This window comes from Podarcis liolepis (genome assembly GCF_965112155.1).
Source record: "Podarcis liolepis genome assembly, chromosome: 1".
Taxonomy (NCBI): Eukaryota; Metazoa; Chordata; class Lepidosauria; order Squamata; family Lacertidae; genus Podarcis; species Podarcis liolepis.
This window is the reverse complement of record NC_139554.1, coordinates 69,538,290-69,563,300: the sequence shown is the minus strand read 5'-3', so window position 1 is coordinate 69,563,300 and position 25,011 is coordinate 69,538,290. Positions and strand designations below refer to the sequence as shown.

At 42.6% G+C, this 25,011-nt stretch overlaps 1 protein-coding gene across 6 annotated transcripts in view; it reads right to left on the bottom strand.

Moving 5' to 3' along the window:
* The window catches only part of TRIM66 (tripartite motif containing 66), a 68,956-nt gene that overhangs the window by 39,581 nt on the left and 4,364 nt on the right, over positions 1-25,011 (bottom strand). For 4 of the 6 annotated variants that reach the window (XM_083476861.1, XM_083476864.1, XM_083476862.1 and 1 more), the window contains 4 exons: positions 8,898-9,002; positions 4,076-4,223; positions 2,456-2,588; positions 957-1,073 (listed from right to left, as the gene is read on the bottom strand). In XM_083476861.1, the coding sequence (XP_083332987.1) occupies positions 957-1,073; positions 2,456-2,588; positions 4,076-4,223; positions 8,898-8,906 (407 nt within the window). In that variant the 5' untranslated portion in view covers positions 8,907-9,002. Of the gene's footprint in view, positions 1-956; positions 1,074-2,455; positions 2,589-4,075; positions 4,224-8,897; positions 9,003-18,147; positions 18,773-21,621; positions 21,698-25,011 lie in introns of those variants that run through there. The other 2 variants (XM_083476863.1, XM_083476860.1) reach the window with 2 other exon arrangements.

Sequence of the window (25,011 nt, the reverse complement as noted above, 5' to 3'; positions counted from 1 at the left end):
TGTCCACAAGAGTTTTGCTGAATCAGGGTGACAAGTAAACAATGCCTGATTTTATCAAATTTGCTAAGTTTCTTGAGAAAGTAATGATTATATTTGTCTAGTTCATTATTAATAGATTATAGCAAAACCTACACACACACGCATGCACACACACACAAACACATACACAAAGTTGTCAGACTGAAGTTCTCAGCATTTTATCATTGAGGGTATTGGGTGTGGCTATTCTTGTATCACTGGAGACAGAAATAAACCTTTCTAACTGCTGTGATATTGGCAACTCCTTATTGGGCATACTTATTATTGCATTCTTTATATCTCACCAAGCATTGCTTGAGCTTAGATTGAGTTTTCCTTCTTCTAACCCTGAATAACCTAGCCATTATTCTAAGCTACTACTTTAGGATTGCAATCCACTGAACAGAACATAGTTCTGAACAAACTTGCACAAGACTGGGCTGTGAATTTAGCAAAATGCCAAAGGATATTCGCCTTCCCATCTAACACAGCTAGGCAAACTGGCCGCTTCTTCCACATGTTACTGAATACCTAGAACAAGACAGCATGGTAATCAGATCTCCTCTCTTTGAAGTGTTTACCTCCAGCAAAAGCACACACCCCACGCTTTTCTGCCCAAGAGGGTCAGAGAGTTCTGCACACTTTCCCCTTCATCACTCCAGATATGGATTCAAAGAAAAGTAGGGGCGGGGTGGGGGAAGCAAGTAGGCAAGCCACACCCCTTCCCTTCAAATGATGTGCCCCAGTTATGTCCCTACTTAGGCCACCTTCAAAAACATCACTGACTGCCTTATTGTGGGAACATCAGGTCTGAGGCCAAATGCAACCATCCAGGCCATCCAGGCTCTCTTTCTGTTCCTTGTAAAGTGTTTTTGTATCCTGTCCCCAGCCACACCCTCTCTGTTCTTCCTTGCCTAGAATATGTCCATGAAAGTTACCTGTCTTCAATCTGTTTGGCTGAGACCTGCACCCCATTTTTCTTCTCTTCCACTTTAGCCGTCACATTTTCCAGGATGGCTCTCTGGTTTTGTAAAGCTTCGTGGAGATGCCTGAACCTAGGAAAAGAAGAGAAGCCTTTTGTGTGTGTGTTTTTATTCTTCTACTAATAAATTCATAAATTAACAGTGAGCAGTCTTCAGTTCAAATCCAACGCAAGAGGGATTTGCGCCTCTGGCGTGTGGCCCCTGACAGATTGCCCATATGGGAACGTGATCCTCAGGCCGAAACATGTTTCCCCACCCCTGCACCAGACAACGTGGGCAGGTTCATACATCACTTGTACTGTCTAGATTTGACTACTCAACACGTAAATGACACACCACTAAATATGCAAACTGCCTCCACTGAACAACAAAGTGCCTGAAAGGAGGAGACACCTTGGTCTTTGGTGTTTGACCCATGATGGTGCCTTCACACATGATGCAGTCAGGAAGTGTTAAATATGTATGTTTGAAGATAGGGCAGATCTACAGCATACATTTAAAGCACATTCAACACACATCCAAAACACATGGACTCCCCCAAAGAACCCTGGGAACTGAAGTTTTCCCCAAAGAGAGCTACTGTTCTCAGCACCTACACTTCCCAGGATTATTTAGGGCAAGTTATGCACTTTAAACAGGTATGGGATGTGTTTTAAATGTATGGTGTGGATCTGCCCAAGGTCCAGTCAACCAAAAACTTTCCAGAAAACCCCAGCAGCTTTTCTACTGTCTTGGCATCATTATTCATGTACCACCCAGTCAAGGCCTGGACCACCAGATTATATGTGCAAATATGGGTACATATTTGACAGCTGCCTTCTCCTAAAACTGTTTCCTGAACCACATTAGTTTTTTATTATTCATATTTATTCCACTAATATCAAAAATCACAATATCATTTGTAACTGCTACACAGACTGCTTCACCTTCCCTTCATAATCACAAATGTCTGCTAATTGCACACATGAGGATTTCATAAGTGTGTGCTGAAGAACTGAGGAAACCACAATAATTTTCATATGTGGAGTCAAAATCAGCTTTGCTCCAAATAACCTCCAAAGATTAATCTAAAACCTGCATTGGCCTATACTTTCCGTTCTTCCTCCAAATTTCCCCCCACTTTCATAGTATTCAAATGGGACACAAAATGTGCTCACAGCCCAATCCTGTCCAAACTAATTTGGAAGTTACCTCCATTGAGTACTATGAGACTTTTTCCCAAGAAAGGTTTCAATTCTGAACTGGGTCTTACCTCTAGGTAAGACAAGATGGTGTGGTAAGTGCATCATGTGAAAACAGTGGAAGTTTACATTGCATAGTGGGATGTGTGACCTTCTGTACAGCTGAAGAAACATTGTGATAGAAAAATAAAGTGGGACAACCTTATCCTTTCAGTCACTAGGCTCTTCCTTGTAGCACTAGACTAAGAACAAAGGACAATAAATATTTAGTACCTGTGTTCCTTGTGTTCCGTTAGAAGGCAGCAGCGGCAAGTGAGGGCGTCGCAGGTCTCGCAAAACAGTTTGAGTGTCTCTTGACTGTGCATTGGGCAGAACAAGGGAAATTCACTTGTTTCCCCATCAGCTCCTGGAAACCAGGATTAATACAAAATTACTCCAGAGGTATATAAAAATGCCATGGCATTTGCCTTAAGTTCTTGCCCTACTGCCATTCTAACTGCTCTCCCCCTATTCTCTTGTAGTTTTATTAAGTTTGGAATAGAGCATGTAATCTGAGCACTCTAATGCAAAATAAACAAATTTGCATTTATAGTTTATTTTCCTAATCTATTTTAAGCACGACACCAGAGTTTCTTTGGCACATAATGTCAACAGCAAAGCAGAAAGAAGATCACCTATCCTGAGTATAATTTGCTTAATTCAACCACTAACCAATTCTGTTCTCAAAGCTCTGTATGAAATGCTTCAGCTTCTACTACACGTATTTATCCATCCTCAGGCTACAATGCACATACGTTGAGTTCCGAAGTTTTCCCAAATCAGTAGGTGTATGTGATCTTCCTTTCCCCCAAGAAGCATGCCTAATAAATATTGATATGCACATGCATCAGATCCCTTAGTCCCTGTGAGATTGTTCTGATTCAATCACTTACTACTAGCTTCAAAGAAAGGAAAACTACCAGGCACTAATGGGAGTGGAGTATAAATATGGTCTTTTTCTTTTTCTTTCTTTTTCTTTTTTGTTACTGGCATGCCTGCCTCCTAGGACAGTTAAGGGGAAAGTCATTTACATTCTTAAGGCAAGTTTCCAGCCAAGTTCCCATTCCGAAGACTTGCTCAACTTCATTTCCTCAAATTCACAACCAGCTTTTGCCTCATCTAGATGTAATGTATAATACAGCATGTTACATACTTTATTAAACTGCCACTTGTATGTAGCAGTGTTGCATATTTTATTAGGGTATGCATTAACTTTGGTGCCATGTTTTCTTTTGATGGACATGTAGTTATCTGGCATCTTTCTTCTATGCTTATCACTGCATGAATTTTAAATTAACGAAATTAACAAATAATGAAAAGCTAGATTCTCCCAGTCTCATTTTGCATACTGAAGACAGGAATTGGGGGCCTTGATTCCAGAAAACATTTCAACAAAGGTGGGCAAAAATTTCTGAAGCTTCCTTCAGAAGTAAAGACCTTAAACATCTACACACTAAAGCTACTGATGCTCCCCACAAATCTCCACTACTTTGCCTGTGGAGAAAACATTCCAATATGTTATCTGTGTTGCATTTAGTTTCCGAGGAACTTGAGAGGACTCTGGAATGGGGTAGAGATTGCTGGAGGACTGACTTTGCCTTCTAGTGCATTTGTAAAAATATTTTCCCCAGATGTAAGTTTCCCTTGGTGCACTCCTTGTTCTAAGGAAAACAGCCATTTTCTTCCTATATACATAAAAATGTAAGGTCGTTGGCATGTGACAACAGAATGGCAGGCAACAAGCAAGCAAGCAGTGCAGGTGGCAGGTGACACAAGTCAGCTGTTTAATGGGGGCAAATAGCACTTCGCTGTGAAGTTTGGCAAAAACAGAACCGCATGAGATTACATTTCTACCTGAACATCCCTTCAATGGTATAGGCAAGAAATTGTCTCCTGTTTCCTTGCCATGCCCGTGCTCTTCTGTACACAAGCTGCATAGCCACTTGTTGCAGTTAGTACACAGACTGTGTGCAGGCCTCTTCTCTTTACATCCAGAGCAATTCTGCAATGACAACAAGAACAAGAACAACAGCTTAGACCTGAATAAAACTAAACTTAAATTTGGGGTGACTCCCATTAACTTACAGAGATGTCTAAACTTAATGCAAATGTGGAAGTTGGACTTTTTAAAGATTGCACATCTTTTACACTTTTGCAAGTCAAAAGCATGTTGAGGTATAGCCTGCCCTCCCCAGTCACTCTGGGAAGCTTTCAACATATATAAAAGCACAACAAAACACCAGAGATTGAATCTGCGGGCATCTGGATGCAAGACAGATTCTCTACCATTGAGCCACAGTCCTGATTACACAAAAAGAATTGTCACGCAAATATCTGTTTGCGGCACACGGTTGTGTATGAAAAGCTCTCTGCACACAACAGATGGCTGGGAGAATACCCTAGTAGACAGAGTATGTTTGGAAAGCGACAAAGCAGAGTTCAAACAATTCAGATAAACACTGTTAACAAAGCATCGAGGGGAAAGCATTCTGCATATATTTGAAGGCATTCTATTCACTTTTGCTTTGCATTTTCCATGGGTGTACCTCTTGGAAAGACATAGCAGGCTCGGCCCGGATGAGACCTTGCCAAATTAATCTTCGGTACACAGATAAGGAAAACACTCTCAAACATCAAATTGTGAAAAATTGTATATAAGCTAAGAAGCTTCTTATGGCTTGCCAAAAAGAAGAACTAGTGACTCACTGGAAAGATAGGAAGCATAAAAAATGACAGGCATATACATATAATATTCCTGGGTAGATATTTTGGATAGGAATTATTGATTCTCTGTTTATTATAAGCACACCGCAGCTGCATAGCTTAGTGTAAGGTTAGTTGTGCTATCTGATTTTTCAATGTGTGTGTTGACTCTACAACACTCTTAACTAAACATGTGGCAATTCCTGAACAAGGCAATGGGCAAAACAGGCTGCAGACTGGCATCCTGTCAACTTTTAATTCCAGGGTTGTGAAATATCAATAAACATTTTGGTTATTCCATTTACCTTATACCCTACATGGGTTCCATGATAACTGATCAGCTGTATATGCTTACAGCTATTTCGTACTGTTTGTACACTGCCACCACAGCTGGAGGCAGCAGTACTTCTGAAAGCCACAGGAGGGAAGAGTGCCCTTGTGTTTGAATCCTACTTTCAGGTTTCGTACAGGCATCTGGTTGGCCACTGTGAGAGAAGGATGCTGGACTAGATGGGCTATGGGCCTGTTTCAACAGGCTCTTCTTATGTTTTTATGTACTACATATATTATTATTTCACAGTGTGATAATCTATACAGCATGTTTTGCTATTAAGACTCTTTCCACAAGCTTTCCTCCTATTGCAGATAGCAGTCATGTGGGACCCCAGTTCTAATAAGGACAATAGCAGGAGCAAAGGGTTAAAGCCACTCTCCCTGCACCTATGTCATTATATCAATCTGACTCGATTTTTGTTGTTGTTCCCAGGCAATTCTGTTAGGATGATGAACCCCCCAGAGGGTTATGGGGGTGTGCTGCAGGCTGTTCCAGGCAATGTTAGCTTTAAGTAGACTACAGCTTTTACTTCTTGTCTTCAAAGTGCTTTTTAGATATGAAGCTTCCCTATGCTTTTCTGGAACTGACCTTCCAGTTTTATGCTTCCTCCTGGTTTCCTTGGCTCACCTTTGCAACGGAATGAAAAGGTGGCACATAGTTGCTAATGTGGACAGCTAAACAGCGAGAAACAAGCAAGCATCAAAGGCAGGGTGAAGAACACTGGAACTGCATTTTCCCTGAATGGCATTTTTATGGGAAGCACTTTCACAAATCATGAAATTAGACCCGCCTTTGACTCTACCTCACAGTCCTTGGACCCTAACCTCCAAATTTTGCAATGCAGAATGGTTTGCACATGTAAAGACATTATTAAGACTTTTTAGTATTAGTAATTATTATTAGTTATGATTCAATATAGAGGCATTTTCCTAGGAAAAATGTTTTCCTAGCTGTTTTGAAAAAGTGAAGCAACAACATTATGAAATGAGATTTAGCACTGAGTGCGGTTATGTTTGTAAAACAGATGCATTTATGCGGCCATTTTTGCATTTGGTTTGCGCATCCTATTTTGGATTTTGTGCTGACAAGTCACAAAATTTAGAGGCGATTGCCACTACCCAATGATATAAAGTAGCTCCTTCCCAAACTGAACAGCATTCAATCTTTATGAGGCTCAAACTACACCCAGGTTTTAATCTTTTCCTGTCTACAGTAATCTGCCAGTTTGCCAACTAGATGACAGATAGTTGTTTCAACACTTTTGCACTTTCCAATTCTTATGTCATTCATCTTTGCAATAACCTAGTCAAGTAAATTAGACTGAGGCACAATACTCCAGGCAAAGTAAACACTCTTATTTGTATGCTACATCAAACTAGCTCTCAATAATCAAGACACTCCAATGTATTTTTTAAAAGTTTGCTTGCAATTCCAAGCAGAGTGCTGGAAGCAAGTGGTTGCTTTACAGAATTACTAAATTTTTGAAATGAGCTGATATCGGGACTGGGGGGTGTCCGAAATGTTGAAATCTGGAGCTGCCTATATTTGTTACGATGTACTGTGATAATCCTCAACATGTAAATGTGTAAATAAACAAGAATACTGCAAAGATAGTACAAGTCTCTGTAGTATTCTCTCTTCCAAAGCAAAGGGATCCCATCAGGGCAACCCTGGCCTGAACTTCCCACTGTGTAGAAAAAGTAGAGGGGACGTTCAAGTAAAAAACTAAGATAGGTCACTCTGTCACACACTAGTTACTTTTCTGTTAACTTTTCAAAGACAGCAATTGGTTTCTAGGCCGCGCTGCTTTATCTTTACTTCAAAGTCTTCAGCGAACCAGTATTATTTAACGAAAACAAATATAAAGCAATTGCAGAAGAGATTTTTCTTCTCTGTTGGTGATTCCTGTGCAGCACTTGTGATAAAAAAAAATGTTTTTTACAGGCTCGTTAGGCTTCAAGGCAAACGTAGCCCCACAAAACCACAGTATTTGATTTCAGCTGGCAGTCCCAAAGCTGCCCCTTCCTTTTCCTTTCCATGCTGGCTACAAAGAATATACTTAGATTGATTCAAAGCAACCAGTAAAACTCTTTGTAAGGTGAACATTCTAGGCAGGGAAGCAACCTCAGCTGCAACAGCCACATAAATGCTTATCTAATGCTTTTCATGCTAAAATAGCATCCCCTCCAACATGCTGCTGATCAAAATTGGGACGCTCGTTTTTTGTTCCCAAGCTTTCGCGGGAGCCAGATGACTTGCATAAGACTTAAAAACAAGCGTCTTTTGGTCCAGTGCTCTGATGTGAGCTCACTGACTCGTGCCAGAGCACCAAACCCCCAAATGGGGATCATTCCATGATCCAGTCAGAAGTCAGGATGTCCTGCTCAAATCAGGAGGGTTGAAGAGTATGAAATGCACCAATAATCTAAAATCACATCCACACCACACATGGCTTCCCCCAAAGAATCCTGAAAACTGCAGTGCTCACTTCTGTAGCAAAAGGAACCCCCTTGCCTGGAGTTCGCTGCCCCTTCCAGCCCTCCGCTTTCCCTCATTAACTTTCTGCCTCCCAAACTTTCTCACAGTATTTGCACTCCAGCCTTGTGCGACATAATAGGCTGTGCTGAAACATTAGGGGAGCTATTGCGTCATCAAACAGGGAACAGTTAGTTACCATAAGACAAATCCCTTAGGTTTGAAACTTGATCTGCCTACATTAACAGCCACCTGAGGGTGCTTCCAGGTGTCTGCTTCCTCTGCAGCATCTAAACTGGAAGCAGAATGGGGAAGTCTGCCTTATTTTCTCCACCAGCCCGGCTGCTGCTGCCACCTTCTTCCCCCTCTTTCCTGTTTATTTGATTTTAAGCCTGCAGACTGGGCCTCGTCTATGTTTAAGCTTATGTGTACAGCACCTAGTGTTTTTAGGTGCTTAGTTAACATGGCACAGTGGGGTTAGTAGACTACGACTTGGTAGACTGGGGTTCCAAAGGCTACTCAGCCACGAAAGATAACATTCAAAACTCCATTCAGCTTGGGTTGTTGCAAGGATAAAATAGGGAGGGGGAGAACCAAGTAGGCCACCTTAAGTTCCTTGGGAGGAAAATGAGATATAAATGTAATACTCAATAAACAAAACAATCAGAGAAGGAAGTACCTCACAGAAGCTGATGATCCTATCATTGCCTTCTGCACTATCAATGCTACGCTGCCTGTACAGTGGTACCTCGGTTAAGTACTTAATTCGTTCCGGAGGTCTGTTCTTAACCTGAAACTGTTCTTAACCTGAAGCACCACTTTAGCTAATGCGCCGCCGGAGCACGATTTCTGTTCTTATCCTGAAGCAAAATTCTTAACCTGAGGTACTATTTCTGGGTTAGCAGAGTCTGTAGCCTGAAGCGTATGTAACCTGAAGCGTATGTAACCCGAGGTACCACTGTACTTAACCTGCATGACCATAATTTGTTACAACTAATAGTGTTAAGCCCAGGGAGTGGCTCATATTCACAGGAAACCCATTGACTGCCATTATTTTACTCCATTTATTTCAATGGCTGTACTCTTAAGTACGCCTTGATTGTCTATTGCCCCTCATGTTGTTTCTGTGGCCACCAGGCGTGCTTCAGAATATTGTCCACTTACCCTCGCCATGGCTTGGTTTATTGTTGCAAAAGTCCCCAATAAATAAATGTTCAGCTACATTCCTTGGTAAATCGAAGTGTCTGAAAACGGGACATGAGAAGATACCTAAGCAAAGAGGTAGAAAAGAAGAACAGTTCAGGAAATAAAATAAACTGCTATTTCACAAACGAGTTTTAAAATATGTACACCAAAGCATGACAGTGGTATACCCACTCGGCTGGGACTGGCTATGGAACTGTGTATCTATTTCTAAATATGCACAATGTGTGATGCAGAAGATTGGAGAAGGGAGAGAGCTCAGTGGTACAGCACGTGTGTTGCATGCCAGTGGTCTCAGGTTCAATCCCTGGCATCCCCAGGTAGAGTTGAGAAAGATTCCCATCTAATAATAATAATAATAATAATAATAATAATAATTTATTATTTGTACCCCGCCCATCTGGCTGGGTTTCCCCAGCCACTCTGGGTGGCTTCCATAGAAACCAAAAATACACTAAAATATCACACATTAAAAACTTCCCTGAACAGGGCTGCCTTAAGATGTCTTCTGAATGTCAGGTAGTTATTTATCGCTTTGACATCTGATGGGAGGGCATTCCACAGGGCGGGTGCCACTACCGAGAAGGCCCTCTGCCTAGTTCCCTGTAGCTTCGCTTCTCGCAATGAGGGAACCACCAGGAGGCCCTCGGCGCTGGACCTCAGCATCCGGGCAGAACGATGGGGGTGGAGACGCTCCTTCAGGTATACTGGGCCGAGGCCGTTTAGGGCTTTAAAGGTCAACACCAGCACTTTGAATTGTGCTCGGAAACGTACTGGAAGCCAATGTAGGTCTTTCAAGACCGGTGTTATGTGGTCTCGGCGGCCGCCCCCAGTCACCAGTCTAGCTGCCGCATTATGGATTAGTTGTAGTTTCCGAGTCACCTTCAAAGGTAGCCCCACGTAGAGCGCATTGCAGTAGTCCAAGCGGGAGATAACTAGAGCATGCACCACTCTGGCGAGACAGTCCATGGGCAGGTAGGGTCTCAGCCTGCGTACCAGGTGGAGTTGGTAGACAGCTGACCTGGATACAGAATTGACCTGTGCTTCCATGGACAGCTGTGAGTCCAAAATGACTCCCAGGCTGCGCACCTGGTCCTTCAGGGGCACAGTTACCCCTTTCAGGACCATGGAGTCCTCCACACCAGCCCGCCCCCTGTCCCCCAAAAACAGTACTTCTGTCTTGTCAGGATTCAACTTCAATCCATTAGCCGCCATCCATCCTCCAACCGCCTCCAGGCACTCACACAGGACCTTCACCGCCTTCACTGGTTCTGATTTGAAAGAGAGGTAGAGCTGGGTATCATCTGCATATTGATGGACATCCAGTCCAAACCCCCTGATGATCTCTCCCAGCGGCTTAATATAGATGTTAAAAAGCATGGGGGAGCGGACGGAACCCTGAGGCACCCCACAAGTGAGGGCCCAGGGGTCTGAACACTCATCCCCCCCCCCACTTTCTGAACACGGCCCAGGAGGAAGGAGCAAAACCACTGTATAACAGTGCCCCCAGCTCCCAGCCCCTCTGGACGGTCCAGAAGGATGTTATGGTCGATGGTATCAAAGGCCGCTGAGAGATCCAGCAGAACTAGGAAACAACTCTCACCTTTGTCCCTAGCTCGCCGGAGATCATCAACCAGCGCGACCAAGGCAGTTTCAGTCCCATGATGAGGCCTGAATCCCGATTGGAAGGGATCCAAATGGTCCACATCCTCCAGGCGTGCCTGGAGTTGTTCAGCAACCATGCGCTCAATCACCTTGCCCAAGAATGGAAGATTTGAGACTGGGCGATAGTTGGCCATACTGGCCGGGTCTAAAGATGGTTTTTTAAGAAGCAGTTTAATGACCGCTGTACCCTGGAGAGGTTCATATTTACATTGCCAGTCAATGTAGACAATGCAGTGGAGACGATGCAGAAGCAGATAGACCAGTGGTCTCGCTTTAAATAAGGCAGGCTTCTGCTGTTGTATATTTCACCAAAACTTTGGTTTCAGGAAATGTGGCCTTTTATACTACAATTATAGTTTAAAAATTATGGCTTTAAAAATAAGAGAATGAAAACATCATTTGTTATGCACAGTAATGGATAAAATATGGCCACCCCATGATATTCATTTATCAAGGTTACATCAACCAATGTTCCACATGTTATTATGCTCCCTCAGTTTGGTCAGTTGTATTCACTGCAAATCATGGAGTGTTTTCCTGCAAAGCTGTTTTCAGCTGGGGCAACAACATATGCTGGTAATGGCTCCCAAGGGTTTGTTATTCAGCTAGAAATAGCTAGAGCTGATCGTCATCTTGCTTCCTTTTGGTGCTGACAAACCTACTATCTGAGGATGCTACATATAAGCAGAGACGTATAAGAATATTCTCAGGGGATGGGGCTAGTATTTGCTTTATATTGATCACGGGAGCAATGACCCAGACCAGAGAGTACCTTTACTTGTTTGTGCTTTTCACAGAAGAGATGATTTCATAAACTACAGTAGTCTGAAACCTACCATGAACCCTTCAGTATGGCGAGTCTGTAATTCTAAGTACCGTAAATTCAATACATAGATTTAAGAGATAATTATAATACTGCAGTGTATTGTAGAAATAAGGTAAATTGATGAACTGCGAGTGAATATTTGCCTTTGTCAATCCAAGTTCTCTAGGAGTTACAGAATTACATTCTTGCTTTCTGCTGAAACTTCTGAAAAATTGAAATTGAACCTCCATGTTTAGAGCAGCATACCTTCAATTATCATATGCTGAGGGCAAACAGGGGATGGCTAACTTAGGCTATGTACACCCCCCCCCCATTTATTTTGCATTTTATATACTCAAAACACTGGTTTGGGAAGCAATATACACACAATGTTAACCATAATCCTGTACCTATCCTGTTGTTTCTTATGATATACCACGTTTTTATGTCTTTCACCAAAACAGCTTCAATCTGAGTTGAGAAAAAGAATAATGCTGTAGCATTTTAAGCTGGCAATGTTTTCACCTGTTTCATCTGTTAGGGGCAAGAATTCTGGATTATAAGGACTGCTAGTTCAGCCACGCAGGGCATTTCTTATGCTCTTAAAATCATACTTGTAGTTACTCTGACAAGCACTTGGGCCTAGTTACTCAAAGATCAAAGTGACTGTATCACTCAGTACATCAATTTTCCCCCTTTGTATTTCAAGTGAAAATAGAATTGCAGACCTATATAAATAAATTTGCCTGTGATTGGTTCTTCTTTGCCTTGGGCGACGTATTTTTCAGGTTTAAATTATGTAAGCCTATTTAAAATTATGTATCTAGAAAAATGCACATATATAATTCCGTATGAAGTTGTCATCACTGTACAAGCGCTCTCTGTCTCTCTCATGTGAATGCTCTGCAGAATACTCAGCTGTTAACTTGTCCATTACTCTTATGATTAATTAGATTCCTGCCAGTAATTCTCTAAGGTTTGGATGTTTTCCAGTTACTCAGCATTCATTATCCTTGAATGCACATTCCTATAAGATCCTGCCGGTAAAAAAAGACGATACTGACAATCTTTTGTTGATGCTGTCAGCAAAGCAGTTTTTCAGTTCAGTCCCCAGTATATTAGCACAATGAAATCTGCTTTAGATCACTCTTTTATTAGACTTCTTTCCAAATTCAAAAAGTATTTCATTACATTTGTATCCTGCTCTTCTAAAACAAGCTCTGGGCAACATACACTGGCAGAAATTCAATGCAACTCTTCTAAGGCAACTCTTCCATTAGGGCAGGTATTTCACTTTGCCAGATGGAACAAGCCCGCCTCTTCTCACCCTGCACACTGTTCTAGTGGTTCTCCCCCAAACCCAAAAAAATTGGGGGGGGCACAGGAGGAGGAGGAGAAACCCTGTGATACAAGTAGAAGCTCTTGTGCACTAGCTGAATCCCACCCATGGTGATTGTCCCGTTTATCATAATAACCACAAATTGCTGGTTTTAACTGACAAAGAGCCGTATGGCTAAGGACCTCTTTCTGCCCCCTGAGACCAACCTCTGAGCCCCTTCCCTGTGTGCCCATGCAAGAGATGTTTGGAGGGTGGCAGTTTTTTTCAGTGCCCCCACACCCGATTGTGGAAGGCTTGACTGGTATATTTTGTCATCCTTCTGGTGCCAGGTGAAGATGTTTTTGTTCTCCAGAGCATGTGGACAGCATCAATGCTCTGGCTTTTGGTCTTTTCGTGTGGTCATCCTTATATGGTAGGGGTAGTTTTTTACGTTGTTGGACAATGTACCTTTATTTCATTTTAATGGCTTTTTGTTGTATGTTGTCCCTGTAAATTGCTTTGGGGCTCCTTTAGTGTGAAGTGATGCAATAAACTAGGCCAAGAGAGAATAATTAGGACTAGTTCACCGTGAGGAACATAGGAAGCTGCCTTAGATTGCATCAGGCCATTGGTCCATGTTGTCTACACTGCTGTCAGTCTTGTCTGCACTGACTGGCAGTCTTGCTCCAGGGAGACTTTCCTAGTCCTACCTGGAGATGTGGGAGGTTGAACCTGGGACCCTGAGCATGTTCTACTATTGAATGGCTGAGTAGGGGTTGGAAACTGTGCTTCCTTTGAGTAATAGGGATATTTAAGCTGTCCTGTACAGAACATCTTGTTCCCATCCAAGAAAGCAAGGGATTACCGTATTTTACCATGTATAAGATGCCCTCATGTATAAGACAACCCCTATTTTCTTTAACCCAAAATTAAGAAATTAAGTTCTTTAGCTATTGGGGGTGGGGGAAGGGACTTCCACCAATCGCTCACCCACCTGCCCGCCAATGCCGATCGCTTGCCACAGCCACTACCGATCACACACCTCACCGCAGCCGCCAATTGTCTGCCCGCTTGCCGCCACCAACAGCCCACCCGCCCACTTGCCATAGCCACCAATAGCCTGCCCGCCTCGCTACAGCCGCCAATCACTCGCCCAATCGCCACTGGCAATCTCCTGCTTGCTGCTGCCATTAATCGCACGTCCCTCCTCTGCATTCACTATCCGTGCATAAGACGACACCCAATTTTTGCCTTTTTTATTTTTAGCAAAAAGCATTGTCTTATACACGGGAAAATACAGTAAGCATGGAAGATGATCTGATAGGGCTAACAAATGTTGTGATATCCAGCCCAAACTTGGCCTGCATAGAATTGTATCTACAGTTATTAGTTAAGCTTCTTAAGACAATGTTGCAGCAATACTGGCAGTTAAATCTTTCAATATAATAATGTTTTTCATATTTACATACCTTCCAGACGAGCTTATAACCCAGCAGGTGTACAGGAAGAACTAAGGAAGGATGTGCTGTGGCAACAGAATTGTTGTGCTATTGTCCCACCCATAATTTTATTTTCACATTATAAGATGGGCCTCACATTTGTATTCCTGCCTAAATTTCATCACTGCAAAAAAATTGGCTAGTAAGCAAAGCATCAACCAGAACTTATCTTGTTGTGGGGCCATTACACACAGTGATAAAAGCTACTATGCTTATTTTTCTAGGCTGCAAGCAACAGAGATGAAGGAATTAAAACAGCATAATGATACATATTCTCCATTGAACCACTTTTGCACCTAATTACCCAATTTCACTTGTAAGCTTTACAAGGCAAGAGCCTGCCTTTTTGGCTTGTGCTACTCTGTTAAGGGGACACGAGTGGCGCTGTGGGTTAAACCACAGAGCCTAGGGCTTGCCGATTAGAAGGTCGGTGGTTCGAATCCCCGCAATGGGGTGAGCACCTGTTGCTCGGTCCCTGCTCCTGCCAACCTAGCAGTTCAAAAGCACATCAAAGTGCAAGTAGATAAATAGGTACCACTCCAGCGGGAAGGTAAACGGCGTTTCCGTGAGCTTCTCTGGTTCGCCAGAAGCGGCTTAGTCATGCTGGCCACATGACCCAGAAGCTGTACGCTGGCTCCCTCAGCCAATAAAGCGAGATGAGCACCGCAACCCCAGAGTCGGCCATGACTGGACCTAATGGTCAGGGGTCCCTTTACCTTTACCTTTACTCTGTTAAGCACGATGGGAAAACCCAGGTAAGGACCCCAGATATGGGCTGCTTAAATTACCTGGGCATGGACCTGAGGGAAGCCCTCCTGCTGCTCCATCAGCTCCTCCCCCTGGCCCAGCCTGCATCCAAATCTGCACTCCCATTTGCCAATCCTGGGCTCACATCCAGCTCCTGAAAGCTGGAGCGCCCCCGCCACTCATCCGGACAGCCACCCTCATCAGGGACTTAGGAGGCGCCTCTGCCGTCCTGCAACGCCGCCACACTAAGAGGGTGAGCGGACTTGTGTTGCTCTGTGCACTATGATGGTGCTGTAGAAATAAGTAATAGCAACGTTTGAGTTCTAAACATCAGTCTGGAGTCCTGGGTGGCATTTTTGAAGAGTGAAACACTGGACAAAATCTGAGCTGTGTATAAAATGTGATTGCACTCCATTAATATTATTTATTAAATGTGTACCCCACCCAGAGGGATTGACAACAGGTGATACAACCAAAACAAGCAATAAACCAGACTAAAATAAGAATGCAACTACAACAAAAACATGCAAGGTAATAAAGGAAGTAAAAGTAGGTAATAAAAAAGAAGGTAATAAAACTGCTGAAGCTAGACAAAGCCTGGGGCTGTGTACACATTCACATTTACTATGCATCCAGTGCGCCCCCAGCGCTGGTTTGGGAAGTGGTGTACATCTGACATCCTGTATCTATACATTTATGCGTTTTTCTCCAAACCAGCTTCAATGTGAACTCAGAAAAAGAACAACCTAGGTGTGTTTTAAGCTGGCAATGTGTACACAGCCTGGGTGGTGTGGCTGTGAGAGAGAGTGTATGCACAATGTTTTCTAATTGTCACTGAGGCTCGTCCATACTTTGCCTGTCCTGTGCCTAGAAAGCACGGGTCCAAGAGATTTTCTGCTTGTCCAGTGCATCTGCGCCACCACTTTCCCCAGGAAAACCTGCATGTTGCCACTGAATCAAAGCAGGTGTCAATCCACTGAAAATCCGATTGACGTCTATTCCAGTTCAGCAGTAAAGAGCAGGTTTCCCCAGGAGGAAGAGGCAGGACAAGCATAAATGTGGACAAGCCCTGAGTTTGAGTGTAAATGTGTTTTCCTACCATTTCTCTTGGCAGGCAGTTTCAAAGTGTGAAGGATCTCACCAAAGGCCTAGCTGTGCACCCCTCAAATAACTAATATGCAGCAGTAGAGGCCAGTCCACAACCCACAAAGTACTTGACTTTGGGTCTGATTAACTCCACTTCAGCATAACACGTTTAGCTATTAAATGCAGTACATATCCCACCTCAAAGGATTAAATATTGCTAGTTTTGATTTGACTCTTTATACACATCTGTTTAGAGTCCAGATGGTTGCCTGGGGCAACACATGGATCTAGTTGAGACTCTTGCCAGGGCTGCTTCACACCATTTCCCAATGCAGGTTTAGGCAGAATAGTTGTACAGCTGTCCTCTCCTATGTTCAGACTGGATGGGGTTAATCCTCTGAAGCACATATACCTCTGATCAACACGCTGGCAATAGGGAGGCTCCTATAAACAATTCAGTGAACTTGTTTGAAATGGCTTTTTGCTTCCTTTTTCTGAAGTGTCATATGGGTATGAGAGGACTGACAACTTCTGTGTTTCAAAAATTCTGCTGGCTGGGTGAGCCAGGGAGCACAACACAACAGACTCCAACAGGTCAGGTAGTGGAGGAAGTAGCAACAGGTTTCTGCTTGAGCCTTGTATCCAGTATTCCAGGCATGGTGGGTGGGTAAGTCTGTCCTCTGCACATCTACTATGGGGTGGAGAAGTAACATAGGGAATTTGGTCTGAGAGCAAAGGACAGAGGGAGTGGACTGGGGGGGGGGATTGAGTTGTAATGGAAAGAGGGCAGGGGAATTATTAACCATCCCTTTCCCCACTGCTATTCCACTTAAAATACTCCTTTCTTATTCAGCTTATCACTTAAATAAGCAGCTATTTGGGTTTATTACACATGCTTCTGTGTTGCTTGGCATTTATTCTGCATTCATGGACGGAAGAATTGAAGCTCACATACTAAATAAAGATGATGCCTGCTTTTACTAAAATGATTGATGATGGCCTTACTGGGAAAAATATAACAATATAGCAAATGTTTGGCTTTTACATAAACAATAACTGTCCCAAAGGCTTTGATTTTTTAAAAAACACAGGATTTTTTGTTTTTCTTGCAGATAAATGATTTGCTTTGATAATATTATGAGGAATAGAAAAGTAAATCTGGCAAATTATCTTAAAACATGTCTTTCTTCATTTTTGGAATTTTAATCCTGCCTACCTAAGATCAGACTGTAGAACCTCGCACCCTCCCTCATCAGGATGCCGTCATGGGCCAAATTTGGGGAAGTGTGCATTTTTTTCCACATGGACACACAAGCCCATGCATGCTTGGACAGGCAAGACAGACCTTTCTCCCATTTCTCTCAAAAGACTGTGGGTGCAGAAGCCACTTATTCAAACACAAATGTATTCCAAACATGTAAACACCGGAATGAGTCTGTATGTCTGAATCAGCCAGTGTATTTGGAGAACTGAGAGCTCTAGTGACCATGACCTTCAGGCCTCCTAGATAACCAAGGAGACTCCCAAACAGAAAAATGTAAAAAGCAAAAGGGCAACTGTTAAATAATGCTAAGTCTTAGGTAGATGCAGTTACTGCATTCGGCAAATCCCCTGTTTGATCGTCTGCCTAAATATCGGTAACAGCTTGATTTTGGTCCACAACAAATGTGTTTGCATCTTGCTGTCTGAATCTTTAACCCCACGGGATACAATTGACCTTCAGTTACCCTGGGCTGGCTAATCAAGCTCCACTTGCAATACTTGGTAATTTTAAACCAGTACATTGTAGAGATGCAGAACTCCCACTCCTACCCACCCCCCGCTGCTGTCTGCTCTTATTACCTTCTAAACCTTAATGATGCTGCTCCCATTATCAATGCATTTTCCTTTGGAATGGCTATCCAAACTTAATCAGCATAACATGAAGCACGCCAGCAAAATAACCTCTCTGCCTGTTTACAGACAGTGAATCACAACTGACAGACAGCTGCTCCGGCTAGAAATGGGAAGTGCTTATGCCACCCTCCTTGCAAACTGCTTCTAGGCTATGTTATTTATTCAGGAAAAAAATTACTTTTCATGTTGGCTTACCTGTTCTCTCTGGAAAGCAGCCACTTAAGAGAGGAGCACAAATAAGTGTCTCTTGGCTGAGGAAATGGGTTGTTACTAAGCAGAAGAGCGTGCACCGCGTAATCCCTGGAAACAGCTTTTACTGTACAGCGTCAGGAGTGCTGATGAGAGAAAATGACTAGACCTTCCCGGTGTTCATCTGGGGCTCCTTTCCTGTTTGGTAAAGCCCTCTTCAAAAACTAGGCTCAGAAGAGAGACCATTAACGTGCCTTATATTCCCCTCTTACTTTTCAGTCTATGGTACGTTTTCTCAGCTGTTTTTCCAGATCAATAGAAAAAGAGGGGGAAAACAATTCCATGGTGAGACAGAAATGAGAGCAATCATTCTGTTTTTAGCCAGATCTTCTTTAAAAGGAAGCTCTCAATATGGCTTATAACAGATGCTTGCAAACGGAGACTATAGAGGTGTCTTATTATCAACCCATCAAGAAGAAATCACAAACAATAATTCACCCCAAGGTACATATTCAGCTACCTATGCAACTGCTGAACTTCAGAACTCAGTGTCATCTAAAGCCAAGGAAGGTATATTTCTGGAGCCTGTGCTTTACAGAAACCTCTTTTAAATACAGTATATCATTATTACACCTCTGCTGGTGGAGGAAAGAGTATTCAGCATTGCCCTAGAGAGCCACTGTTTGCACGTATGAAGAATGATGCAATCAGTACATCTAAAAAGCAATCCAACATGGGATTATACAACTCAAACAACAATGTATGAATATCAATAGACCAAATTCAGTTCTGGGGTTATCACCATGTCCAAATTAGGATATCTTAATTTCTGTAAAACGTAGCTCATCAGTCTTGAAAATACTGTTACCCCTTCACATGGATTGATGCTATTTATACTTTTGATTGAAAGAGGCAGGGAAGAATATACGCAGGATCCACTTCTTTTGAAGCTTTCCCGATACCTGTTTTGAACTGAATCCAAGCTTCTTTTAAAAAGAAAAAAATGAGATGCTGTAGAAAAATTGCATTATTAAAGAGAACTCTGACTGAAGTAATGAAACTCCTTAGGTCATCTTCAGATGTGGTTAAATTTGGCTTCATATTTTTCCCATCTATAAACCGAATTTTAAAACTGTATGGTCAAGGACACTGGTTTTTAAATGGTGACCCATGGTGTACTTGTTTTTTAGGTCTTGGAACCCCAAGGGCCATAGCTCAGTGGTACAGCATCTGCTTTGCATGTTGAAGTGGCAGGGCTGGGAACATCCTCTTTCTGAAACCCTGGGGAGACCCTCCCATCAATGTAGACAGGACAAAGGGTCTGACTTAGTATAAGGCAGTTTTTATGTTCCTGAATTTCTAAAGCAATGGCATAAATAACAGGAAAATGTTTGTACCCTTTTCCTGAGCAAACAGTTCCCAAACAGCAAATTATGACTAAATTTCTTCTGACATCCCCTTCCGCAAAAAAAAAAAAAAAAAAACTGTACTGAAAGTGTGAGGTAAAAATTAAGTGTCGAGGTACTCATGCAGCCCACTTGGTATGAAAAGTTGGGCTGCCCTGTGCAAAATGGCTTCTACAAGACAATGGCAGGAAGCTAGCCTGCTTCTTGTGGTTGGTTGCAAAACAGATTATACTTTTTGTTGAATAACCTGCTGTACAGCAAGCTTCTGCTAGCACAACTGTTGTGCTGGATTTTATATTGCACAACCATTATTCTCACCCCTAAGATAACACAACAGCGTGGTCAGAGAACATTGAATCCAGGCCTTTGAGTTGAACATGAGGATTGGTTTATGTGGTGTTTTGGCCACAGGTGCCGTAAGAGTGATACTACACCAAGGAAACAGTTTTTTGTTTTTAAAGTGTTCTTTAAAAGCCTCCACTGAGACATAGAGCTCATGTTAGTGACCTGAACCACCAGCCTTAAACCTGTTTATTGAACATTCATTCCAATTTGCTTGCACAAAGCTTTTGCAGAAGTTAGACTATGTACAGTCATTATTAAGCATTCATTCTGATTTGTTTGTGGGGTGATTATACAACAATGAACATTCATTCTGATTGGTTTGTATGAGTTTTACATCTTCCTGTCAATCATTCATTCATCTCACATTTTTCAATGCATTTACCCATCACCAGTGCTTTTTTTCTAGAAAAAGAGGTGCCAGAATTCCCCATGAATGCCTCCCTTGTTCTCTTATAATGGCAATGGCGCCCAACTGAGAGGTGCTACAACTGAGCTCCAGTGAGTTCCAGCTGAAAAAAGCCCTGCCCATCACTTTCCTAACTGCAAAAATTGTGTGTGTGCTTGTAAGTGAATTTATTGTGAAGGATGATGGATCACTTTAATCAACTTTAATTGCTCAAATCTAAATTTCTGATACGTGCTTGAATCCCTCCCACAAAATAAGAAACAGTCTGAAGGTGCCCTTATGATGATGATGTCAACAACTTCAAGTAATAATATTACATCACTGGATACCAAAGAACTTTAAGAAAAAGTTATTCTTTGACTAAATATGTTGCTATGTTAAGTAAGTCAAGCAGTGAAAGTAGTGTTCAGCATCTGAATTTGGATTTTTACTTAGAAAATCCATCATGACAATTCATATCTGAGTAATGCATGTGAACCTACATTTGTTTCAACCCGATAAAATTTCTATCCATCGCCCAGATAATTTCACCTGCCTTATCATCCTTCCTGCTTCTCTAAGCAAATGTTCGGATAATAACTCTCAAAGAGCATTAACCAATTGCTCAGAACTCTTGATATTATTCACATTTTCTCTAAGGCCCAATTAGGGGATATCAGGGAGTATTTTAAAATACAAAATGCTGTACTGTATGTCTTCATATTTACCTAACCAAGCCCAGCTGCTCTGCTCGCCTTTTTAGTGGGCAGCAGCAGCAGACACTGACCAAAACGAGTCTGAAGCAACTCCAACTCAACCACCTTGAACACTTATGCAAACTGCTTGCAACATTTAATTTACTCTCCAACGTGAGCTCTTATTGGTGAGATTAATAAAGTTATGCTATCATCCATACCTCAGAGTGAATGTCTAATTAAAACTAAGGGGTATTCATTTTCAGACAGCATTGCATGTAACACATTGCATCACTTGCCTTTGGAGAGGTTTCAACAAAGCAATTTTACGTGCAATCCCTATAATCTAGTGCCTGTAATGTGAAGCTAGCAAAAATAGCAGGTGTAATTATAATTCTGGTTTTTAAAAAAATAATATGGTGAAATTCTCCATCACCTTTAATGTTTCTATTCACTGGACATCTAGCGGTCATGATGGCTATGGTTTGGTGAGCTTCACATTCTGGAATCCATTAAAAAAAAAACTGACGGAAAATGCCTGCCTTCAAATTCACTGTCTCATTCACATGTGGTGGACTGGGAGGTAGTCACCTATTTTTCAGGAGCAGGGAATAAACTGCACAAGGGTTGTGGAATGAATGTGCCTTACCATTGATAGACATAGTGTCATCCCAGGGCAATGTGGGTTTCAAAATATGATGGATGCTCTTCCTCACTTATGCCTCCTCAAAAAAGAAAGGGAACAAATGGAGCTTTTAAAACAGTTGAGAGAACAACCAATGCACTCACTGCCAATAGTAAGCCCTCTCACTCCCACTAAACATTTTCAGTTTTCACTCTCTAAAATCTCTCCCTTAGTCTTGGGGAGACAAGCCGCTTCCAATTTTGAGCCAAAACCTCTTTCCTGAAAACTTTCAGTTCAGCACTCAGATTCCCACAAGTGTTGCACTTACTACATGATAAGCAAACAAACAAACAAACAAACAAACAAACAAACAAAAACCCTGCAGTTCACTAGCAGTTCTATTTGAGTTTAACAGCAATTCCCTTGGAAAAGGAGGGCATGGAATGACATCATCTGGAAGGTTCATAGACAGCTGAGCAGTTCTCCGGGGTAAGATGCAACATCTCAAAAGCGGATACAGCAGCAGGGAATGGCAGATGCAGCTCATGCCAGATAAGTAAGCACTTCTGTTTTTCTAGCACCCAGAAAGGAGCTGGGTTCCCCATTCAAGGATCAAATATTGTATATCTAGTGAATTTCACCTGCTTCAGAAGGGGCAAAGCATCTCCCTCAGAGATTGCTCTAATACGCACGATGGGCTGAGCTCCTATTGCTCTGTCCCAGCTTCTGCTAACCTAGCAGTTCAAAAGCACACCAGTGCAAGTACAGTGGTACCTCAGGATGCGAACGGGATCTGTTCCGGAGCCCCGTTCGCATCCTGAATAGAATGTAAGACGCGATGGCAAGTCGGCGCGTGCGCGGGTTGCATTTTGCCGCTTCTGCGCATGCACATGACGTCATTTTGAGCATCTGCGCATGCACGAGTGGCCAAACCCAGAAGTAACACGCTCCGTTACTTCCGGGTTGCCATGGAGCGCAACCCGAAAGCGCTCAACCTGAAGCACATTCAACCCGAGGTATGACTGTAGATAAATAGGTACCGCTGTGGTGGAAAGGTAAAGGACATTTCTGTACACTCTGGCTTCTGTCACAGTGTCCCGTTGCGCCAGAAGCTGTTTAGTCATGCTGGCCACATGACCCGGAAATCTGTCTGTGGACAAATGCTGGCTCCCTTGGCCTGAAGCGAGATGAGCACTGCACCCCAGAGTCGCCTTTGACGGAACTTAACCGTCCAAGGGTCCTTTACCTTTAATAACCAATAAGAATATATTTGTTTCTCAGGAAAAGGGTTTGTTCAGGGATGCTGCTAACCAGGTTGTACATAATAAGGAAAAGTACTGACGGATGCACACACACACAAGCTGGATACAAAAGGGCTCCCTCCACTCCCCGGGCTCAGACATGCACATTCGGCACAACTGATCTCTTTAAAGCCACATAACATGCTGAGTTCAAATGTCAGCAGTTCCCTGCCCCTGCACTCAGCAAGCATGGACAATAGCAGGGCCAGGATACTTTTAGGCCGTATGCATCACATGTGCTTTCTAAAGGCACCTGTCCTTCACATCTAGCTCCCTCCCATGCTAATGTCATTAACAGCCCAATCCTATACAGTATACTCCTACTGTGTCGCATGAACCTTATCTCCAGGAAACTGGGCTTAGTAGTTTATATGCAGCTTTAAACTCCCACATAAATTTTAGGATGATGCCCATATAGTTGCCCACAGAGTTCAGCCTACCTTGGCTTTCTCATTTTTATCCACAGCCTTCTTACTGGCATGGCCATGCAAGTCCCTTCCAAGCAGCTTCAAACAATATTCAGTGATCCTCCAAACAAGTTTGAAATGGATAAATACATTTGCCAGATTACTATTCTGTTATGAACAAGAATAAATAATAAATTGTTCCCACATCTACAGCTATATGATTAGTTCACTCAAGGCTACTCCGAGACATATAGGTGTCCTGGACAGAAGTTATGGCTATGAATGTTTCAGTCAAGACAGTAAATAACACCTTTGAGGCTTTCTCAAAATATTTTCCCCACGTGTGGGTGATACAAGAGAGGGCACAGAAGAAAACCAGATGTTCATGGTAATCAGTGTAGGACTTACATTCACAAAACACAGGGAGTTATGCCTCCTATCAGAAAACTTCAGATGACTCTACCACCTGGGATCTGTATTCTTGCTCAGCTGTCTATTCCAAAGATGTCCATCTCTTTTCATATAACATGCTGCTAACCCTGCCCCAATGGGGCCATGAGCTCTTTCCTTACCCTCCCTGCCTCGGAAAACCACTGCTCCCCACCCCATTTCAGCAGCTGATTATTCAGTAATTTCAGAATGCCCAATGGTGAAGAAAAATGTCCCTTTCATCGTATAGATGGGTCAGCCCCAAATTCATCATTGATTATTTTATCATGGAATAGATAGCCACATAATTCAGTCTGTGATCATGCCTAGCCTTGTCACAGCTGTAGAGTCAAATTTATCAAGTACAATATCCAACACATAAAAGACTAATTTTTGCTGGGCTCAGATCAGGATATCTCCTGTCTTTCACTGCCTCTCAATGGTGTTCAGTACACACAGTAACATCATTTTACTGAGATTCAGATTTGTTTTCCTTTCTCTTCAGATTCCTGACATATTAATTAGAGATTTGCACCTGGTGCCTTGTGTGGGCCTATGAGAATATCGCTGTTGATTGATTCTTTGCCCTGTCATTTCTCTTCTGTTTTTTTAAGCACATAATAATTCCTGATTTATAACAAAAGATTTGAGACACATAATTAATTACCGTTCCTGCCCCCTGTTCTACAGACTGCAGAATCTGTTGGCAGACACAGTCAGGCATTTTCTGAATTGACTGAGGCACGCTAAAAAAATATCGCTGCCATTCCCTACCCCACCACTGCCACACCCCAGAAAAGCTAAGTAAAATGTGTGCAACATATCCATACTCACACTTGGAGATTTCCCCTTAGTTTGAGCCGCAGCAGCTCACAGCACTGAACCACCCAAACTGCTCTCTAATTGAAAAAGCACCCTTGGGATTTAGTGCACCATCAAGTTGCTATGGGCAAAAGCAATCCCAGGCACACATACAATACAACATGGGAACAACCCAAGGCAGAGTTCCTGGTTGCATCCAGGCAACCTGTTTACTGAGATTTCATCCTGATTTCTTTGCATAAAGTTTTCAAGGAGGTGAGCTGACATTGGCTAATTACTGAGCATTCATCCCAATTTGTTTCTGGGGAAGTTAGACAATGCTCCGGCAAGCAAATGTTATCTCAAACTTTCCAATGCATTTTCTCATCACTTTCCTTATTGCAAAACGTCCAATTTTGAAAGGAAATGGGCTTGTCGTGAAATAGCTCTAAATCAACTTTAATTGCACAACCTGA